Below are 17,123 nucleotides of genomic sequence, written 5' to 3'. Positions count from 1 at the left end.
CTTACATGTAAGAACCACTTTTTCTGCTGTTGGTCTGCTGTAGCTGGCTACAAGAGTGCAGAAGATGTGGTGGGTTTTGTGATGTGGACATCTGCCATTACATTTAAGACCAACTCATTTCACATATTGTCATTACACAGACATGGATGGCAACAAGTTTTACCCACTATCAGTTTTGGCTGGATTTGAACCAGTAATCCAAAAGAGAGTCTCATATATATTTAATTAGCGATCCAACCTTTCTTCTCCCACTCTGTCCCTGCCCCAAAGGTCTGGGTTTAAGCTGAGGAATATCTATTTTAATATCAAAAGACACAAGCTAATAAATATTAAAATAGTTCAAAACTGGATACATTTTTTCTATGTTCCTTGTGCCTGCCTTGATTAACGACTCTGCATCTTTGAATGATTAAGCAGAACCACTAAGCTTACCTGCTATCTCTCTATTTTATTCTAGTTTTTGAAACCTTTGCCTTACATCATTCATTTAAATTCCCAAATAATCGCTATTCCAACTGGTGATACTTCCCCCTTGTATTCCTCTCTATTGACAACATGTTGCTTTAACTGTCTGATCCCATAAGTTGTGTTCCAGAAATACATGCTACAATTGGGCAATAATGATATCAAGTCAGGATTCAAAAATAATGTTAATCTACAGCCAGTATTTTGTGCAAAATCAGACAGAAAAGGAATTCATTAAACAGGGCTGGTCTTTTACAAGCTGACAACAAAGGTCTTAAATATCATGGAATAATTCTTAACCACATATAAAAAATGTAAAGCCAATTTATTAAAGAAATTGACAGCAGATCTTTTAACTGTAAGAGTAACCAACTTTCAAACATTTAAATACAAGATACTGTATATTTATTTGAAATAATTATTCTAAATTTAACTCTGTAAATAATAATATGATGATGAGCTGGGCTTTCCTAATCTTGAACTCTCTACTATGGGACCAAATGTTTTTTTCCATTGCTTGGGGTAGTATCAGGTTCTCTCCTTCGGCTGGGGGAACTGAATAGTAACAACACCCATGCTGGTCATCTGAACTACGGCTCTCTCTATGCCTGAGGGGGAGAGGATGATGAAAATCCTAGTCTAAAATTTCAGTCTAGGAAAGAGCATCCCGTCCCTCTGCAGTTTATGTAACGGCCGGATGTTGCTGCTGATGATTTAGAAAGCAAATTTGAGGCTCCCTTTCTGTATGTAACAGGAGCAGTAAAGGACAAAAATCCTTCCACTGAGGTATTTTTTGGCTTCAGAACTGACCTTTAAAATATTACTGTGACGTGAGAGAGAAGATAAAGACTGTACCTTCATGAAGATATGAATTAACTACTTTGAGACGAGAGTGCAGACTCTCAAAACAATCTCCTAGCATTCTGGGTCTGACAGCGACTAAACCGAAGTAGTTCAAGCTTTGTGTATTCTGGTTCATTTTATGTGATGCAGAAGGGAGCTGCTGACAGTCTAGGCTTAGCAATTTCAAACCCTGGCTGAGAGAGAAATCCTTGAAGCACTTGGGTATGTCATTATAAAGACTGTAGTCTTAACAATATGCAGTCTCATAGGTGCTTCCGGCTATATTAGTAGCAATGCAGTGTCATTAAATAGTCTTTTAAAAAAGAGTCGCCATCTTACATTCTCACCATTTTTCTCCATTAAAGCTTGCATGGAAGTACCAAATGAGCTGCTGTGCAGATTTAGGCAAGAGAAATAAAAAAAAATTCACAAGTTGGCTCTCAAATGGTGAAGTGTGTGGAGTTTTATTCTCTAGGCAATTGAGAATGAATTGAATTAAACAAGATTTCCTAATTATCTCAAGATTCAAGCCAATAAGGACAACTAAGTGAATTTCCCTTACTGGTCAGGTGCTGGAGACAGGCAAAGCTCTTATTTATTCCTGAACAAACATGACAGAGTGAAGTCTGAGAGTGAAGTTAGGTTTTAGATCTATGAACAGTTTAAACAAACACACACAAGATATGCTAGGGATCTGAAACATCAGTCTCTGAATGGCAACATCTTCATGATGGTTTTAACAAGTGTCCCTGTTGTGGGCATTTGACAAGCTATGAACACTGAGACTATTCAAAGATTTGTACTGATTTTAAGTGTATCTTTATGGTCTGGCTAATTATTGAATTTCTGGCTCAGCGGGAGAGCTAAATGATTCTTCTGACAGGGACTAAAACCATTGAGGGGTAATTAATGCACGTCCCTAATGCAGGTAACAAGTCTCTGGCAGTTTCATCCCCTGGGGAGATCACTTGCTCTGGCTTGGCCTGATTCAAGAAGCTGAAGGACATAAAGGACTTCTCAGAAAGTATAAATTAAACACCCTGACCTAAGGAGATAAGTAACTGGCATTCAAGCCAAGAATTGACATGAAACTGACCAAGAGAGACAGGCCTTGTAGAAAGGGCCTGGAATACTTCAGTCCTATCCATCTTCCACATGGAGACCCTCATGGACTGCCTCATTTGCTGCACCTGCATATAAGTTGCTTATTGTTTTTTTCTCCTTAGTGCTTGTGTTTTGAATAAACAAGCCTGTTTTATGAAAGTTGGCTGGTCACTGGTTAACCCTGTCATTGCCCCTATGAGAACAGGACTGCAGGTGCTGAATTAGTCAGACTTACTGAGCTAATCACAGTGAATTACAAGAGGCTGCAGCCTGAGTCCCTGGTCAGGAGGAAGAGCATTGCTGGGTTCCGCTCTGAGAAACATGATGGCTAGAGGCGTGAAACCTAATAGTGGTGTGCTCTCAAGGAGGCTATGCAGGGGTCAGAGGTGCAGTTACCTTGGGAAATTTGGCAGGGCTGAGCAGGGATACCTCCCTCAATTTGATTTTATTACATTTTAAAACTGCTCAGGATTCGTAGTTGCTTGACACACAAAATGTAGCTTTTCTCACTCTTAAAGGTGATGAAAACTGATTGAGATATTCAGAAATAATGTTTAGTTTAATTCCTAAATTTAATCTTTTTTTTTAAAGTAATGAACATTCCCAGAGAAGTTTGGAAAAATTGGCAAATGTTTCCAAATTGATGTCAGTATAGCCCTACATATTTGAGAAAATACAAGAAGACTTCTTTTAGCATGGCGCATTGTATAGCATATCAGAGTTTATTTCCCATTATACTAAGGAATGTTCTAGATTTGGTTCTCTTCTATATAAGTTCCTATGCTGTGCTCATCACTGTAGTATATGAAGCATCCTGACTAACATCTGTCACGTCCTCTCCCACAGGGATTTGTGTATGTATGTAGATGGACTGTTTTATTTTGGAATTTATAAGTAATATAAAATACACATACATGCCCACAAACTGCTATGTTTGTTAGAGAAGGCAAGGTGAAAGAAATGGGACTTCCACTTGGAGCAGAAGGTGGTGAGATTTTTGATGGTTCTTAGTTCCTGGGGGAGTTCATTACAGTCTTGGGCACTTTGGTCAATATGTTCAAACTTGGAGGACTAATAATAGTCATGTTCTAAGCATACATAATTGAAGTCCTAAACGGTGCGGGTGTTCAGCACCTCTGAAAAGGCCATTTATTTTAGGAGCCTAGCTTGAAAATTTTGGCACTTGATTTCTGGTCAAATCTGCATTAGTCCCTCTCATACCATCGTCCATACAAAGCAGCTGTCACTAAACCAGAGGATGGTCCACTTTTGCTCATGAAGTAGTAGTTGTTTTTCCAACCCAAGTGATCAGTGAAGTCTAGCTTCATACCAGACATAAGCAGTAGAGGAAAGATATAGGAAGTACTAAAATTTCCCCCCAGCTGAAAATCTATCAAAGCAGTGGCATCTGTGACCTCCTGCCCACAGGTGCTATAGCTGAGGCCACCACACTTCACTAAGGCACAAACCTGAACATAGTATGTGCCATGGACTGTATGAAGCCCATCAAAGACACCCAAAGCATACAATTCATCAGATATAGTAGGTCTCTGGTAACTTAAATAACAACAGAGGGTGTTGGCACAAACCTGGAGCTCCCCTTTCGTTCCCCAAAGAGGAACCAGAGTGAAATTGTCATACATCATCTCCCTGTAAAATATCAGAGGGACTTCTTTGTCTTCCTTTTCTGCTACCCAGCAGTGGGCCTTTTGTTCCTTATTGCAAACCTGATCATCTATGGGAAGGCTTGCAAAATTGTTGTGGGGGTATTCAATGCCCTTCCCGGGTCCTGCATTGCTCTCCAGATGGGGTTCATACTCTGGTGGCATCACGGAGATCTCTGCTACGATAAGTTTGCCATCACGACTTTCCATGTCATGGTAGATGAAAGACTTTAATGGTGTGTATATGCCACTACCTGTCATACCCAATGTAGGGTGGTGGATATTAGCTGCCAAAACATTGATATTAAAAGCAGTTGCAAAAGCTTGTTGAAATTCTACAGCAGACAGGAGTGGGAGCTGGTTCATCCATGCAGTTGGATACACAACCTGCTTCACATTGTATTTCTTGATAAGGCTTACTGCAGGCTCATAGAAGAGTATATCAAAGCAAGTGAACATGCCAAACTTGCCAGCAAAAGGTGTATCAAAAAGCGCATGATCAACCTCTGGAGGCGTATTGAAAGCATATTCAAAATACAGGTTTTGTTTGCGGTATCTGGCCACCAGAGTTCCATTGGCGTTGAATACCACATCAGTATTAAAGTGGTATCTCCCATCAGGTGGGCAGAGAGGATCATTGTACTCACAGGGCTGCTTAGCTCCCATGTTTGCCACTAGGAACATTTTGCTCCTCAGTGCCATGCAGCTCAGTCGCTGAAGAACCTGGAGAAACAGTTTAGAAATACGTAAGCATTTCACAATGTGTGGATATTTCTTATTTTATCAAACATGGTGTTTTTCAAACCCCTTAAGATTATTCACTCTGCATTTGCAAAAATATTAAGATTTCAGCATTTGTGGAAAAATTAAATATAAGTGTTTAGTGAAATTGTTGACTGATTGGGGCAGGTCCTTTCTATAGAAAAGGCACATTATTTCTGACTTGAATGTCTCATGATGTCCAAAACAATTTAGAAACACTTAAATGGGGTTTTATTCACAGTATTTAGTCATTGAAAAGAAAAAAACAGTCTCTTACTTTAAAGGCCTTATTTTTCAGAAATGTCCTCCAGTTTTGTGGATGCAATTATGTTGGCAAATAATGAGGGCCCAATGAAAGCACTTCCTTGACAGTGTAACTGATTTGTGGGTGCACTTAGCTATGAGAAGCATAATTATGAGGATCTGAACCTGCAATTGCTTACTGGTGCAGTTGGAGATCATGTTGTGGCTCATCAGGTCCAAAATAACAGAACACTGTAAGCAACTGAAGAACACAAATCTGAACTTACGGCAGCAGTGGAATGAACTGGTAGTTCTTAGTTTTTAATTATGGCAAAATGACAGAGCAATAAAAACTAAAACTATTACTGAGATTTTTTTTTCGGCCATGAAAAATTTTAAATAAATGCCCTTAATTTCATCCAGTTTGTTCCAAGGAAATACTTGGTAGTGATGCTCGTAGGAAAAGGTTTCCTTCTCGTCTGTAAGTCTTTTTTATTGGCCATTTTGGGGTAAACAGATGTATCCTTACAGCTTAGTTATATTTGGATTATTTATATTAATCTTTTTTCTGAACACTAAACTTCAGTAAAATACTAGTCAAAAGTTTACCTATTGCACTAAAGTTGTGTTTGATGACATGAGTAATATAATGGCTGGGAATAGAGTGAGCTACGTTTTTAGCTTGCTTTGTTCCTCTCCTTGAAGACAATAGGCCCTATTAGGCATTATCTTTAAATATAATTTTATATTTAAAGAAAAACATCTTTTGTTCCCATATGTGTATTTCAATGACTTCATCTCAAGTTTGCCCAGTCTGCAAACTCAACATGGGATCTGAAAGTCAAGCTAGGTTCTTTCCATTTTGCATGTATCACCAGTAATAAAAGATTTTGTGGGGCAAATTATGCGCTCGGTTATACCTGTAAATTCACCAGATCTTCAAATTCTGCCTCATTAATACCTGTGCAACCCTATTAGTTCTTTGTGGTTGCACAAGAGTAACTGAAGGCAGAATTTGGTGGTTCAACTGGAGCATAGTTAGTAATTCTGTTGCACATGCCAGAACAGAACACAGCGCACGTGCGCTGACTCATGCTCTCTCTCTGTTGTGTTGATTCCGTCAGGGCTAACAGAAGTCAAAAGCAGCTAAAACATACTTGTGTTAACTCAAGTTGGCAGATACAACTCTGTATTCATACAAGTGGACTAGTTGAGTGGGAAGATACTATTTTTATATTAGTTTTAAATTGATCTTTGTTTATTAATAGAACCAGTTTCAGAACAATTTGAGATTCTTGTGAGAGTCAGGAAATCCACTTACTGATGTAAACTGTGGGCCAAATCCTGCTCCCTTTACCAACAGAGTAGTCCCACTGAAATCACTGGTCAGCTTTATCTTTGGTCTAACAGCATTAATTTCAGTGGCATTATACCAAGGATTCTGGCCCACTGTGGTCACTTGTGTGAATATGATCAGCAGGTTTTAACTCTATATTTGGTTATGCAACCAGTCATGTTAATCAAACCATCTGTTGTATGCAAATCTGAGTATTTTGGAGCTATTTCTGGTGATTCTGATAATGTTCTTTAGTTTTAAAAAACAGGTGAAAGAATGTTTAATTTAGTGTGTTAACTGCTTTCAGTAAAACCATAAATAATGAGAGCGTCTACTCTAGAGGGAAACGCTCTCGATGCATCTCTTACATATGACTATTGTTTTAGTCGGAATAAAAAACAAACCATTATTAACGTGTCCTATTAAACACTGATACCAAAGTTTCACAGTTTGCTGCTTTAGAAACCCAGAGGCCACAGTTAACAATTTTCACAAACTGTCTATGTGGAATCAGTTTTGCTTACTTAAGGCCATATACTGATCTTAGTTATGCTGGTATAAATTCAGAATAATTCTTTAAGGTAACACAGCTACTCCAGGGTAAATGGGGAGTGACTGGAACAGTCTGGTCCTTATGAAATATTTTCTTGGTTACTTCTTTAAACTAGGGCTAATTACATTTTTAAGAGCTCCTTGGCTCCTGCTGTTTGTTCTCCACCTGGAGTATAAATCCTCTGTTGTCACTACACTTCCACAGTAGGCGATTTAAAAACCTATACCTCTGTATCGCTGAACAAATGTGGCTCTCTGCATGGATTCCACTTCACAGACTGGGGACATGGAACAAACTCTAAATAGGGGTAAATGGTCTCTCTAGTGAAGTTGAAGCCATGGATTCCATCTTCAGGAAATACAATGATCTGTGCCCCCTGTAAGCAAAACAAACACATACCTTGTAGCCAAAAATGATCCAATGCTAACAAGGAAAGCAAAATGGGACGTCTTTTGGTAGTGAGGTGCCATACAAACAAAAGTAAGGGTAGCTTGAGTGTGTTAGGTTGACCATAGAGCGAGCATTTCTTGCCTTTTTAGGTAGCATTGTAGAAAGCATTTTAAATTATTTACTTTAAAATGTACATTAACCTATGCATCAGCAGGCACGTTACATTGTGGACACAGGTCAAATTAAGAAAAAAACGGCAGTACTCATTCAAACTCTGCCCATAACGTAAGCTCTACCCATAAGTTACCAAAATAAGGCACCATTCACAGCAGATTGTGCACATATTAAAAAGGTGATTGTATGTGTTCTCTTGGCTCACACTCAGGATGGTTGTGTCATGGCTCCACAGGGTGTACCAGAGAAGACCTTTATGCAATCTTTCTAGGACTGCACCCCTTTTAGTACAAGAGCCTGGGCCTCCGTTTCTATCTAACAAAACAAACTGTTGGGAACTTCCATTCTTTTTCAAGTGTTTGCTCACGTCGATTCCACTCTAGCTGTGTGTGCACCCACATGCACAGGTGTCGGAGAAGAAAGAAGTGAAGGAAAGGAGGTGTCGGAGAAGAAAGAAGTGAAAAAAAGGAGTAATGTTCTGTGGGGTGTTTGAATAAAGATCTAGGAAAGAGAAGAGTTGTTGTTATGACACTCCTCCCTTAAGAGGATTCTTCGATGAAGGGATCAGGTAGGTCCTGGATTCTTACAGAAAAATGTCTCTCTTCCATTTTTATTTAATAATTGTCTTTTTTCCCCAAAACTTGAGTACTTGAAGTTAAGCACCTTCATTAATGGCCTCATTTTCAGAGCTGCTGAAGTTAATGAGTTGCTGGCTGTTCACGATCTCCAAAAACCAGGCCATTTGTTTAAGTGCCTAAATATACTTAATATATAGGTTTAGTTGGCTAACTTTAGGCAGCTGAGTTTGAAAAGATTGTTCTTAATAATTAGAACATGTTAGATACAACTTAAGATGGCCACTAAGCTGTGGACATATTTTCTGACCTGTTTGGCCGCAGCTATTACTTGCTCTTCATATATATATAGGTTTCTGCTCATCAACTCTAATGCAGAGCGTCGATCAGTCAGGGTTGCTGGGTTAGGACTCAGTATGGGTCGATGTTCATACACAGCAGCAACATAATGTCCTTCTCTGTGAATTTCTGCTGAGGCAACTTGATAGCAGAAAAGGAGAAGAAAAACCATACAGCAGGCTTCCAACATGACCTTTGTCAATAAATCTAGAGTGAAACAGACAAGACCAAAACATCTGAACAACAAATCATGCCAGTTTAAAACTTTCACATTCTTAGCTGTGATTTATTAATAGTGACAGCTAAATTCAGACGTGCAGCAATACTGGACCTAAAGGGTCTGGTCCTGCCCCTCCCTGATGTTCCTGGATAAATTTGTTGCTTCTAAAATTCACATTAATCTGTTTCAGGTGACACTTCAAAAGTACCATGTTCATTTCCACTGCATTTATGTCTGCAGTAATTTCCTTACTCAGTTTCCAACCCCACTCTCAGTGCAACTATCATTGCAATTACAGGGCTAGGTTCATGAACAAAGGAACAGATAATTCCTGAAGAATCAGACTGAGGATTTATATAATCACCCTGCACACTTTTTTTAAAAGTACATAATGTATGTAGACCAAATCTCATTTGATTCAGTGAACTTTTTCATAAACTGCTAGGAAATGCTGACTGTAGCTCAGACTGATATTACTGCTTTTATTACAGGCATAAAAAGAAATACGCTGCCCATAAAAACACTACATACGTTTTTTATCTCTACTCTTGTAATTCTCAAATAAAGTGTCCTTCCTCCTGTTTCCCCCAAGGGGAAAAATACAGTTTTGATGTTCTAGGTGCTAAAATATTTGCTAGTAGCAATTTGAAGGTATTACAGCAAAGTAAGTAAAACCCCAATTAGTAACTTGTGACTGCAAACCACTGAGCTCATTCTTTTCTTTTATGACATCTTTATCTTCCTGTCAAACTCCTACATCATACTCACAACAGAAGTGGAATGCAACCCAAGTGTACCTATATTCTGAGTTCTCTCAGTAATGTATGTTCTCTAGTGTGTCTGTCACACCTACTGACCCCAAGGCTGGCAGGCAGCATAGCATGGAAAAATGCACATAGGAACTGGGACTCTCTCAGAGCCGAGTTCTAATGTGAGTCTGCCACTAAGCTGAAATATGGCCTTGGGCAAGCCACTTCACCTTTCTGACTATCTTCTCATCTATAATGTAATGAAAACACTTAATCCCTACAGCACCCCATGAGGTAGGAGAGTAATTAACTAGTTAATCTCTCTCCAATGCTTTTAACATGAAAAACAGTATATGAGTCATATTTGTCTCTTCATATGTTAAACTTAATAAATACAATATGGTCTGGTTGCCATCACGTTTCTGGCATTGTTAGTGATATTTGGGATTGAGCAGTGAACTTTTTTAAGCTTTATTGGGATGCAGGAGGGCCACTTGGACAATGGGTATTATACAATTGATTACTGGCATCTCTTTATCATGTTTTTTCACTGGATATTCCTCAGTTCAATGGTGAAACTTTCTACCACATAAACATCCCAGCACCATGGGACCCAAACCCATTGCTGGAGATAGCTGGTTCCTATCAGACACACAACTGCTAGCTGAAATAAAAGCCACCTCATTTCAAAAGAAAATTAATATGGCAAACTCTCCAAAAGATGCTTCAGAATCCTGGGGGAGGGTGCTGCTGCTGCTGTTTCCCTAGTATGCCATGAACTAGAGAGTGTAAAGCCAACAGTCACCAGCAATGCTTATATTATAGCCTGTTTTCATTTATAACAAACGTATTTCTCAAATCTTCATATTTTACTTTGATAACAATGAAGTCTGACATAGCAGTCCTTTCTATGGAGTGTAGTTGTAGCTGTGTCGGTCTCAGGATAGTAGAGAGGTAAGGAGAGAGAGAAGACACAGAGCTCTTCTTCTGTGTGGCTTGAAACCTTGCCTTGCTCACCACATAAGCTGGTCCAATAAAAGATGTTACCTCACTCACCTTGTCTCTCTCATAGTAATCCTTTATCAAGCCAACAAATACTTTGCGCAAGCGCGCAGTGCCTTTTCTCCAAGGACCACTAATGAAGTGCTAAAACTTCCAGGTTGGTTCTCAGCTTAAATCAAGCCTGAAAACTTTAAATATGAAGGGCCTAATCTTGTTCTCCCTAAGAGTTTTGCCATTCACTTCAGCAAATGTGTGTTTGAATCCTACTACTATACTGTAAGCAACATATAAATCAGGATCATTTACTAGAACAAAATGAGAATGCTTTTAAAAATGCATTGTCGGGAAAATACAGAATTGTAGTGAATTTTTTCCAAGTAACTGAAAATATAGTTTCTGATCACTTTGATTTTTTCAGCTCTGCCACAGACTTCCTGTGTAGCATTCAAAAAAAAAAAAATAGTCTAATCCACTAAGCCCACTGAAGTCAATTGATTAAACAAGTTTTGAATGGAGCCCCACACTTCTTACACTAGTGAAAATGAGATTAGAATTTAGTAATATACAGTAACCTCCAACGGCTATAAGAATTTGATCCTTTTGTCTCAATTCCCTTTGTAATACTGATGTACTTTAAAAGAGTGTTGTGAAGCTAAATTCATTAATGATGAGAGCTACTGAAAAAACTAAACTGTCATTCAAATATGAAAGTAAATTTTGATTCAACCTTATTCATGGCCCTTTCATGTTGTAATTAACTTCAGTTAATAAAAAATTGATAATTTTCTTGTTTGTGGACAATTGATGAACAAGAAAAGAGCAAACGTGGTCACAAGTTTTGTGATTTATTTGTTCCATCTCTATTAATGTTTGTAAAACACCTAGAGATGCTTGTGTGGAAAGCACTACAGAAGTGCATATAATTACAGAAAGATTTTATCCCTGTACATTCGTGTATGTTGAACATTTTGTTTTAAGAGATACAAGACTTCATGAAGGTCCTTTTGAGAAATTACATCAAATCACTTTTCTTCAGGAAATGTTTTCATTTTGTTTAGAATACACTTCATTTATCCTATTAAACATTTCTGCATGAACACAGGTCAAATTTATTTGTTTCTCTGTATACAAATTCAGAGCTGGAAGTGTTTTGTAATTGAGGTGAATAAATTGTTGCTGCAAACTAGCTACAATTTAATGTGTAGTATTCAGGAGGACATTAGTGAGGTAAATTTGGTTTACAAGTACTGGCACAAACTATAAGGTAAGAAATCATTGTAAGAATGAATAATATGCTGCAAGAGATATTACAGTAATTTCAAATAACATTTTAATTTGAAAATGTTAATTACATTCAATATCTTACCAGAGTCAGTGTGTCCAAATTGATTAATTTAAAATATCAAATTTCTTAAATTCCAGAATGAAAAACACCCACTTAGCACTGTGCTGTCCTTGCTTTTTGTCTACATGGCAGCTAGATCGATTTCTATGGATTAAAAATGGAAATCTTGGGAAATCCATTTTACGGGAATTTGGTAAGTGATATATCGGAGTTAAACCTGGAGTGTTACTACTATAAATTACATGTTTGCCACGTTAAAAGCTTTCACAAGTCTTCTGATCAGCATAACTAAGAGCACACCTATGCTGTCTTAAGGGTATGTCTACACTACCCGCCGTATTGGTGGGTAGCGATTGATTTCTCGGGGATCGATATTGCGTCTCATCTAGACGCAATATATCGATCTCCGAACGCACTCCCGTCGACTCCGGAACTCAACCAGCATGAACAGCGGTAACGGAGTCGACAGGAGGAGCCGCAGACGTCGATCCCGCACCGTGAGGACGAGAGGTAAATCAATCTAAGATACTTCTGCTACGTGAATAGCATAGCTGAAGTCGAATTTGCGTATCTTAGATCGATTCCTCCGCCTCCCCCGCAGTGTAGACCAGCCCTTTCTAATCCTGCAGCACCACTTTGGTAACATGTAAAGTTCATAGAAACCTTCAATTTAATTTGAGCCATATTTTTATATCATTACATGTTGTTAAAAGCTAAAAATGTAGTTCTTTCTCTGTTAACTGCTAGGTTTAAGGTTGTCAATATCCCCACTGATAACTATTTAAAAGCATATAGTTATGTTTCCCTAAATTACATAAAGCACAATAAAAACATAGCAAAGCTTTGACCTTATTCCTAGTAGATGTTTTGGAGAGATTCACTTTTTATAAAATCATTTTTTAAAAGAAATGCACAGTAATTAAACTGGCTACAAATTTTTGCATATTGTGATCAAATTTTTATTCTCTTTGAAAGAATACAGAAAACCTAAATCTATGCATATAGAGAGAAATACTCAGTAAATAGCAGATGTTTGCCTTAATTTCAAAATTATGAAAAAAATAGCACAGACAATAGGTCATAAAGCAAATAATGGATGTAATTCTCTGCTGCCTTCTGCAGCAATTTGAATCTTTACAGAGTGGATGCAAAATGCTGCCAAATCAGAACTCTCCTATCTATTACAGCAGTGGCAGCATTTAACATTCACTTTGCAAAGGTGTAAATGGCTACACAAGATATAAAGGAGGAGGAAAAAAATTGGACCTTTGCCTTTTACAGTGAAGTAACTGCAAAATGGCACCATTTTATTCAATACATGAGTCATACTTCTTTCCTAACAGAACCAACTTTTCTACTCTTGACCTGCCTTCAGAGCTAAAACTGCTGTTTAAGACAGAGATGTAGTGCAGCCTTAGTAGTTCATTAACAAAATTGTCACCCAAAGTCTAACTAAACTTTTTTTATTACTGGTGATGAAAAGAGCTGAGCTTGGATTTTCAGATGCCAGAATGAATTTGCTGCATATTTTAGAAAAATCACTTTTTGACTTGCAAACTGAGCAGATTTGACATGCAAGGCACTGACAGTAAATATGAAATTCTAAACTGCAAATTTTATAGATTCATTTTTCAGAATATAAACTGTTTAATTGGAAAATATTATAAATGTACACTTCAGTTATATTCCCACTACTTCTGCTTAATACGTAGCATTTCTGTATTGCCTTCAATCAAAATTAGAGTTTTATAAACATTTATAGACATGAATATAGTTTCACAACCTTGTGAATTGGTAATATCCTTATATTAGCCATGAAGGAAATTGAGGCAGAGAGCAATTAAGTAACTTGCTCATGGTCACACAAGTCTCCATTACATGCAAACCTTCTTAAGGACCACTATGTAGCAAGACATACTATATTTAAAGTGGTAAAATGCACATTAACTTTGGTTGCTGTTATAATAATGAAATCTTTTGTTGTGAATCATAAGTAAGAGGATAAACTGTTTGACCTGTAGTGAGCAATTTTGTGTATCTCACTATAATCAGAAGGGTCAGGAATCTTTGAACCTCAATACCATTCCCCACATACATATATCCATGAATGAGAAAAAAAATGCAGAAAATATAACTATATCATGGTGGCTTATGATGTCATCAGAATCCCAAAATATGCATAACTTTACTATGTTTTATAAAATTATTGCACAGCACACAAAAAAGTGGTATTACTTGTTATAGCGGGGTGGTCACCCACTCCTGCCCTAAGGAGTTGGAAAAGCACTGCAGAGGGCTGGGGAAGGCAGCAAAACCCTGGCTGATTGGGGGAAGTGACTGCAGCTGGGGCCATGCCACAAACAGACTAACTGGGCCTTATAAGAAGGCCAGGACAGCAAGAAGCTCAGGACTTTCTCTGCTTGTAGAGAGAGAAGGGCCTGGCTGTTAGGAGCTGAGCAGGGTACTGGGAGTGGAGCAGGGCTGGGGGAGGGCTAGAAGAGCTGGGAAGCTCTGGCCTAGGAAAGCCCCAGGCTGTGGGCCTAGCTGAGGGCCTAAGACCAGTACCGGGGCTGCAGAGGGGCATCCCAGCTATAGAGAGAGGCAGTAGGTCCAACCCAACCCAACCTTGCCTGTGATGAGTGGAGTATACTTCAGTCTGCCCTAGGGAGTGAGGCAAGATGGTGACTGGTGGGAGCCTTACACTGAGCTGAGGTGGGGTTAGTAGGTTGGGTTCCCTTGGGTGGGGAGACCCAAAGTGTGGGGATTCTGCCAGGGGGGCAACAACCCAGAAAAGGGGCACTGGGGTCCTGGGAGGGACATGGGGACAGCGGTAAGGCAGATCACTAGCTTACAGGGGGTGCTCCAGGATGCTGGAAAAGCTAATTCCCATGGATGACCAGCACGAGGCGCTGCAGGGGTGAGTCCACTCCCTTACACTTGTATTGCTTCTTTCTTCTACTTTGTCCTTTTCCCTCTCCCCTAAATGTGCGTGCACACACACGCAGAGAATACATACTGCTGCCAATCAAACTAACCTGATTGTAAATACTGCTCTCTAGAAGTTGCAGCCTACAGTGGATATATGCCCAGAAGTTAGTAGGCAAATGTGAATGTTTTCATAGGTTACCACTGCTGTTTATACTCAACCATCATATGCAGTATTATCCTTGGCAAAAGGAAAGGAGGCAGCTCTGTGTTTCGGTTTACAGGTTGATACAGATAAGTAAGTGAAACCTCTTCCTGGCTGTGCTGACCTAAAATTGTATTAGCTTTTCCCCATTTGTTTTTTTAGAGTCCTCCAGTCATATTACACTGGTCAAGAAAGGTGCCTACAGGCTGATGGCAAGAAAGAAGTTTCTGAACAACTTTAGAAGTAGAACCAGTTCCAAGTTTGAAAACTTTCATTAAAACACGGGTAAAATGAGATTTGATGTCTGAGTTGCTAGCACTTTTTGAAACACATTTCCAACAGATTGTAAAGAACAGTGACCACATCACTTGACTTTTTTTTCTAAATTTTAGTTTTAAAATGTTGTATCACCAAAACAGTAATGATTTAGCATTACAAAGATAACTAATAAAGACAATATATAAACTATTGGTCTAATTATTAGATTTTACACCCTACCCCACCACAAAATCTAAAAATGAAAAGTGAGGTTAAAAATAAGTGATGCAACATTATATGATGCAGATAATTTGGCTCAAGGTATTGAATTATTCTACATATTAATGTACACTATCTTATTCTTGCACAATGAACATAATGCCTCTGAACTAGTTATTCTAGCTGCTACATCAAAAGTGGTCCACCTTTCTGAACAAGTCTGTAAACTAAACAATCTGAATGTAAGAAATGTGGCTTCAAAGCACCTTGTTCCTTTGTAACCCTCCTGTTCACTCCCCCATCAAACAGAGCCCACAATAACTTATTAAAGTATCATATTCCGAAGTTCTGTACAGGATGTTTTTTATTAAGCCTTCCCTGTTTATGAGGAAATCACAACTTATTGCATGTAGATGGATACAGAACCTCAATTTTTTTATTTATTTTTTTACACAAGCACCAATATTACAAATCACTAATTATTACAAACCATATCTCCTGTCTGGGGGAGGACAAGGTGTGACGGGGTCAGAATCACATAACTCAACTGAAGTCATCCTTTCACATCTTGATGCCTTCAATCCACTGGAAATCACATAGCAGTGGTTTGACAGGCAGAAAAGCAATGCAGTGTATGATACTGCAATTTATGCACCATCCCTAATGTAATTTTTACATGTTCAATTGTACAAATTCAATTTTATGAACTCAATTCCCTATTAGTTCATAAAATTGGGGTTCTACTGCATTCCACATCTCAACCTCTGAGAAGAAAAGCTGCCCTCCATGCATTTTCCATTATAACCTTTGCTTCTAGTTTATTTGGCCTTAATTCATGACTATTCTTCAAGATATCTCTGCCAACCACAATAAGCAGCTTTCCAAATAATTATTTGTAGAAGTGCAAGTATTCACACAAGCAGTTTACAGCTATGGGGAAACAGCCAGATAAATATGACAATGCTAGTCTAGTCCCATTTGTTAGTATCCTACAAAAGCAACTTGCTTGCTTTCCAGTATAGTTAGTTTAAAAGCAAAACAAAACAAATCTCTGCATCTGAAATAGAAAGGCATGAAACAGAAAGACCCGAGATGGCAGAGACCTATCATCTACTCCAGCGGTTCTCAATCAGGGGTCCAGGGCCCACTGAGTGGCCGTGAACAGGTTTCTGGGGGTCCTTGAAAGAGGGCCAGCGTTAGTCGCTGGGGCCCAGAGCAGAAAATCAAAGCCCCACTGCATGGGGCTGAAGCCCAGGGCCCTGAACCCTGACACCTGGGCTGAAGCCAAAGCATGGCGCCCCAGGCAACTGCCCTGCTTGCTATGCCCTAACACCAGCCCTGGCTTTTATATGCAAAAAAAGAGTTGTTGTGGCACAGGTGGGCCGTGGAGTTTTATCATCATGTGGGGGGGAGGGGAGAAAAAGGTTGAGGAACCCTGATCTACTTCATCCCTGGGCCAGTATAAATCTGTTCCCTATTATACTGCTACTAGTGTGGTGTTTTGTCTAGACGTGACAAGTGAGGGACTATGAAAGTCAGCATTTCCTAAGCTACCTTATGTAATACCAACTCTTTTTATTAGTATAGAAAATAACTAGTAAATGCTGGAAAAATTTTCATTCTATGTTAAGTGTCCCACAGTACTTTACAGTGGAAAAAGGAGCCGTGAGTGGACATACAAGAATGGGCTGGTCTAAGTGCTTCTAGAACCACTAAGGCAGCAGTTCTCAAACTGTGGGTCTGGACCCCAAA

At 38.8% G+C, this 17,123-nt stretch overlaps 1 protein-coding gene across 9 annotated transcripts in view; it reads right to left on the bottom strand.

Annotated features, from left to right (window-relative positions):
• The window catches only part of BTD (biotinidase), a 43,223-nt gene that overhangs the window by 24,436 nt on the left and 1,664 nt on the right, over positions 1-17,123 (bottom strand). For 6 of the 9 annotated variants that reach the window (XM_030550874.1, XM_030550872.1, XM_030550873.1 and 3 more), the window contains exons 2-4: positions 8,420-8,655; positions 7,197-7,346; positions 774-4,799 (exon numbers count right to left, since the gene is read on the bottom strand). In XM_030550874.1, coding sequence (XP_030406734.1) covers positions 3,618-4,799; positions 7,197-7,346; positions 8,420-8,638 — 1,551 coding nt within the window. In that variant the 5' untranslated portion in view covers positions 8,639-8,655 and the 3' untranslated portion in view covers positions 774-3,617. Of the gene's footprint in view, positions 1-773; positions 4,800-7,196; positions 7,347-8,419; positions 8,656-15,861; positions 15,957-17,123 lie in introns of those variants that run through there. The other 3 variants (XM_030550869.1, XM_030550870.1, XM_030550878.1) reach the window with 2 other exon arrangements.

The sequence above is a fragment of the Gopherus evgoodei genome, chromosome 2 (assembly GCF_007399415.2).
Source record: "Gopherus evgoodei ecotype Sinaloan lineage chromosome 2, rGopEvg1_v1.p, whole genome shotgun sequence".
NCBI lineage: Eukaryota > Metazoa > Chordata > Testudines > Testudinidae > Gopherus > Gopherus evgoodei.
The sequence above is the reverse complement of the archived record's forward strand: the minus strand, read 5'-3'. Positions and strand labels throughout refer to the sequence as shown.